The 5,071-nt window shown below is 46.2% G+C and overlaps 1 protein-coding gene across 7 annotated transcripts in view; it reads right to left on the reverse strand.

Moving 5' to 3' along the window:
- MYO1H (myosin IH) overlaps positions 1-5,071 on the reverse strand; it is a 107,484-nt gene that overhangs the window by 38,945 nt on the left and 63,468 nt on the right. For all 7 annotated transcript variants that reach the window (XM_017879710.1, XM_017879706.1, XM_017879707.1 and 4 more), the window contains 3 exons: positions 3,479-3,592; positions 2,674-2,745; positions 1,313-1,432 (listed from right to left, as the gene is read on the reverse strand). In XM_017879710.1, the coding sequence (XP_017735199.1) occupies positions 1,313-1,432; positions 2,674-2,745; positions 3,479-3,592 (306 nt within the window). The remainder of the gene's footprint in view (positions 1-1,312; positions 1,433-2,673; positions 2,746-3,478; positions 3,593-5,071) is intronic.

Genomic DNA, 5,071 nt, shown 5'->3' on the forward strand with positions numbered 1-5,071 from the left:
GAAAATAAGAAGAAGAAAATAAGAAAAGAAGAAGGAGAAAAGGACCTAGATAGACAAGAAGATGCCTATCCAAGAAGGGGGACCAAGTACCCTCAGGCCACGGTGGGTATTCAAAGATAATGTATTTATTTCAAACTGGGTGTGGTGGCTCAGTCCTGCAATCCCAGCACTTTGGGAGGCTGAGGCAGGCGGATCACTTGTGGCCAGGAGTTTAAGATCAGCCTGGCCAACATGGCGAAATCCCAACAGAAAGATGAAATTACAAAAATTAGCCGGGCATGGTGGTGTGCACCTGTAATCCCAGCTACTCGGGAGGTTGAGGCACAAGAATCACTTGCACCCCGGAGGTGGAGGTTGCAGTGAGCCAAGATTGTGCCACTGCACTGCACTCCAGCCTGGATGACAAAGTGGGACTCTGTCTCAAAAAAAAAAAAAAAAAAAAAAAGATAATGTATTTATTTAGTTTTAAAGGGATACAATTAAATACTCTGTATGAGTGCCCTAAGTCGCTACCTCCAAAATCATCTTTTGCGTCCTACCTCCATGAATTTTGTCACATCCACATATCCCCTCCCCACCCATTTATCATTTCCTTAACTTTTAGTGTGGATTAAATCCCTTTTATATTTAATTCCACTTGAAAAGGAAATGTGACTGAAGTGTGAGTTTGAAGAGCTATATTTTTTCTTAAATATGTTAAAATATGCTTCTGTTGAAATTTTTTAAAATGTCAGGTGAATATATTACTGTTGAAATTTAGAGATTTGTGGTGGTTCATGCCTGCAATCCGAGCACTTTGGAAGGCAGCAGTGGGAAGATGGCTTGAGCATGGGTGTTTGAAACCAGCCTGGACAACACACCAAAACCTCATCTCTACGAAAAAATTTTTTAAAATTATCTGGGCATGGTGGCATGCAACTGTAGTTCCAGCTATTTGGGAGGCTGAGGCAGGAGGATTGCTTGAGCCCAGGAGCTGGAGGTTGCAATTGCACCACTGCACTCCAGCCTGAGTGACAGAGCAAGATCTTGTCTCTAAAATAAAATAAAAAATAAAAGTTTCTGTGTACACTTGAAGCTATCTGGCATACCACAGGCGCTATGCAAAGCACACTTTGGGACACACTGTGTGAGTCACTCGGCATGCATTCATACCGTATGCGAGACACTGGAAATGTGACTAGGGAAAGACACCATCCCTGCCTATGAGGCGTCCACAGTTCATTCTCCCTCCCAAATTCTTTAAAGAAATGATGATGATTATAAAACATCACCATGTTAGCAAGAGCAAGGTACCAAAAATGCATTGACCAACCTTGTTAACTAAGGAGGAATTGATTTTGTTGACCAGCCAAGTAAACGTTCGTCCATAAACAGCCTTCGCCATTGCATCTCTAGCATAGACAGAGAGTTCTAGTGTCAATGGGCAGATCACCTGAAAAGAATGACAAGGTGCATCATTACAGGTGGAAAAAAGAAGCCCCCCGGGGGTTTAAAAAAGGCTTTTTTTTTTTTTTTTTTTTGAGACGGAGTCTCGCCCTGTCGCCCAGGCTGGAGTGCAGTGGCACGATCTTGGCTCACTACAAGCTCTGCCTCCAGGGTTTACGCCATTCTCCTGCCTCAGCCTCCCGGGTAGCTGGGACTACAGGTGCCCTCCACCTCGCCCGGCTAATTTTTTGTATTTGTAGTAGACACTGGGTTTCACCGTGTTAGCCAGGATGGTCTTGATCTTCTGACCTCTTGATCTGCCCGCCTTGGCCTCCCAAAGTGCTGGGATTATAGGTCTTTTTTTCTTAACAACGACAATAACAAAAATAAATAAATAAAGGGACAGGATCTCGCTCTGCTGCCCAGCCTGGAATGCAGTAGTTGGGACTACAGGGTTCCCCCCCCATGTCCCAATTTTTTTTTTTTTTTTTTTTTTTTTTTTTTGTAGAAATCAGGTCTAGCCATGTTGCCCAGGCTGGTCTCGAATTCCTGGGCTCAAGCAATCCTCCCACTGCAGCCTTCCAAACTGATTACAGGTATAAGCCACCACACACAGTCTTGAACTAGTGTTTAATGATGACTGGCAAAGCATACATGCTGGGAAGATGCTACTCTTGCCTTTGGTTCATATGATGTCTCTTTCTTGAGTGCCCATGTGTGCCCGGCACTGTGCTGGGCTGCCAAGATACAGTTGTAACCCAGACAAGCAGTCCTGACCTTCATGGGCTCACAGTTCATTTGGGGGTAGGGAGGGATGGAGAGACATTCAAAGAATCACACAGTCATGTTGAAAGTGCTACAAGGAGATACATATGGTGCTTTGAGGTAGAGGTGGGAGGATCAGAGAAGGCTCCTTGAGGAGGTGACCCCCAGGAAATGAAGGATGAAGAGGAGTTAACTAGATGAAGCATCGGGAACAGTGTTCCAGCAGAAGGAACAGCAGGTGCAAAGACTCCTGTGGAGGGAGGACATAGGGAGTATGAGGTGTGGCTTGCTAGCATTGGTGTGGTGGTGGTGATGGTGATGGGGGAGGATGAGGCAGGAGACCCTGCAGGAGCTGGACCACACAGGGCCTGGTGAGCTAGGATCAAAGGTTTGACCTCCCGTGAGGCCACCACCCTGCTGCTATTGGAGGGAGGCAGCAGCAGCAGGGAGGGCCGGCACATTTCCACCTAGAGCCATTTTTACCTCCTCAGTTTTGGCTTCAATTTTTCTGTGGGTGAGAGCTTCCAGAAGGACTGCTGGGTGGACTCCCAGAAGCTGCATAGAAAAGAAAACCAAAGTGCTATTCATTGACGCAGTTTTACTTGCTTTTTATTATTTTTTTAGAGACAAGGTATGGCTCTGTTGCCAGGTGGGAATGTGGTGGCACAAGCATAGCTCATTGTGACTTTTTTTGAGACAGGGTCTCACTCTGTCACCCAGGCTGGAGTGCAGTGGCATGATCTCTGCTCACTGCAACCTCTGCCTACCAGTCTGAAGTGATCCTCCCACCTTAGCCTCCTGAGTAGCTGGGACTTCAGGTGTGTGCCACCATTCACAACTAATTTCTTTTTTTTTTAGAGATAGGGTCTCACTACATTGCCCAGGCTGGAGTGCAGTGGGCATGATCGTGGCTCACTGCAGCCTTGAATTTCTGGCCTCAAGCGATCCTCCTGCCTTGGCTTCCCAAAGTGCTGGGATCACAGGCATGAGCCATTGTGCCCGGCCTACTCACTAACTTATAAAGAGTTCATGGAGTATCCAGGCCCAGGGTTATCTGCCCAGAATGATCACTGCGCTTTAGTACAAAACAGAACACAATAGCTCCCTCAACCAACTGGCTTTTACTCCCGCCCTCTCCTTCAAACCCCCACTCTTTAAACCTCCTAACCAGTATCAGCCAAAAGAGCATGGCACCAGACATTTGGGCCTAACTGTGGGCACCCAGCGGCCTTGCTCTCCTCTCCCACCCCTCCCCCTCCCTCTGTCCTCTCCGAAACAGGAACATCACCTTGGCTATCCACTTGATCTCGTGGGTGTCTGGGATAGTGGCACAGCCTTGGTCATCTTCTTCAAAACAAATGTTCCCCAGGTGTAAGACACTGGCAATAATTCCAAAGAGATTCTGGGAACATGGGAAGTGTTCAGAGACAGGAGATCAGGACAGAGAAAGAGAACGGTGGCTACCTAATTGATACATGTAGTGGAGACACCCAAAGGAAAAATGCCCCCGTCCCAATTCCACACCTGAGCTCACAGAACCAAGCCCTCCCCTTCCCCAGAAATCGTCCCTGTTATTCACTTTGGGTGCTAAGGGAAGAGTGAAACAGCCTTACTCAATGTCCAGCATGAAACACTTTATTTTCATATAACAACAACAAATACATAAATGAATTTTTCATAAAATAAACTACTTTTATAAAATATTTTATGACCGGGCATGTTGGCTCACGCCTGTAATCCCAGCACTTTGGGAGGCTGAGGCGGGCGGATCACAAGGTCAAGAGATCGAGACCATCTGGCCAACATGGGGAACCCTGTCTCTACTAAAAATAAAAAATTAGCTGGGTGTGGTGGCAAGTGCCTGTAGTCTCAGCTACTCGGGAGGCTGAGGCAGGAGAATTACTTGAACCTGGGAGGCAGAGGTTGCAATGAGCTGAGATAGCGCCTTTGCACTCCAACCTGGCGACAGAGCAAGACTCCGTCTCAAAAGAGGGGAAAAAAAATTATACAGTACTGTCTAAAATAAACCTCACTAATGAACCTATTTTTCAAATAACATTATCTATCTATCTATCCATCCATCTATCCTTTTTTTTTTTTTTTGAGACGGAGTCTCCCTCTGTTACCCAGTCTGGAGTGCAGTGGCACAATCTCTGCTCACTGCAAGCTCCACCTCCCAGGTTCAGGCCGTTCTCCTGCCTCAGCCTCCCAAGTAGCTGGGACTACTTGCGCCCACCACCACACTCAGCTAATTTTGTCTATTTTTAGTAGAGACAGGGTTTCATCGTGTTATCCGTGCTGGTCTTGATCTCCTGCTCTTGTGATCTGCCTGTCTCGGCCTCCCAAAGTGCTGGGATTACAGGCGTGAGCCACCACACCTGGCCCATCTATCCTTTTTTTTTAGAGACAAGGTCTTGCTCTGTCACCCAGGCTGGAATGCAATGGTGCCATCATAGCTCACTACAGTCTCAACTTCCTAGGCTCAAGCAATCCTCCCACCTCAGCCTCCTAAGTGGCTGGGACTACAGGCATGCACCACCATGCCTGGCTAATTTTTAAAATTTTTTTGTAGAGGCAGGGTCTCACTATGTTCCCCAGGCTAGTCTCAAACTCCTAGCCTCAGGTGATTTCGCCACCTCAGCATCCCAAAGCATCAAGATTACACGTGTGAGCCACTGCACCTGGCCTTCAATACAGAGGTTTTTAAATTACATCCTGGCCCTTGAAAGACTGATAGTTTAACAATCAAAATGAAAAAAAAAAAAAAAGACAAAAAGATGTAAAAACGAAGTATTTATAAATTCTACCATTTGTTCCAGTTTGTGCCAAAATAGAAGCCTCAATGAATGAAAGTCTTTTTTTTTTTTTTTTTTTTTTTTTT

This window comes from Rhinopithecus bieti, unplaced genomic scaffold (assembly GCF_001698545.2).
Source record: "Rhinopithecus bieti isolate Rb0 unplaced genomic scaffold, ASM169854v2 scaffold_11933, whole genome shotgun sequence".
Classification (NCBI taxonomy): domain Eukaryota; kingdom Metazoa; phylum Chordata; class Mammalia; order Primates; family Cercopithecidae; genus Rhinopithecus; species Rhinopithecus bieti.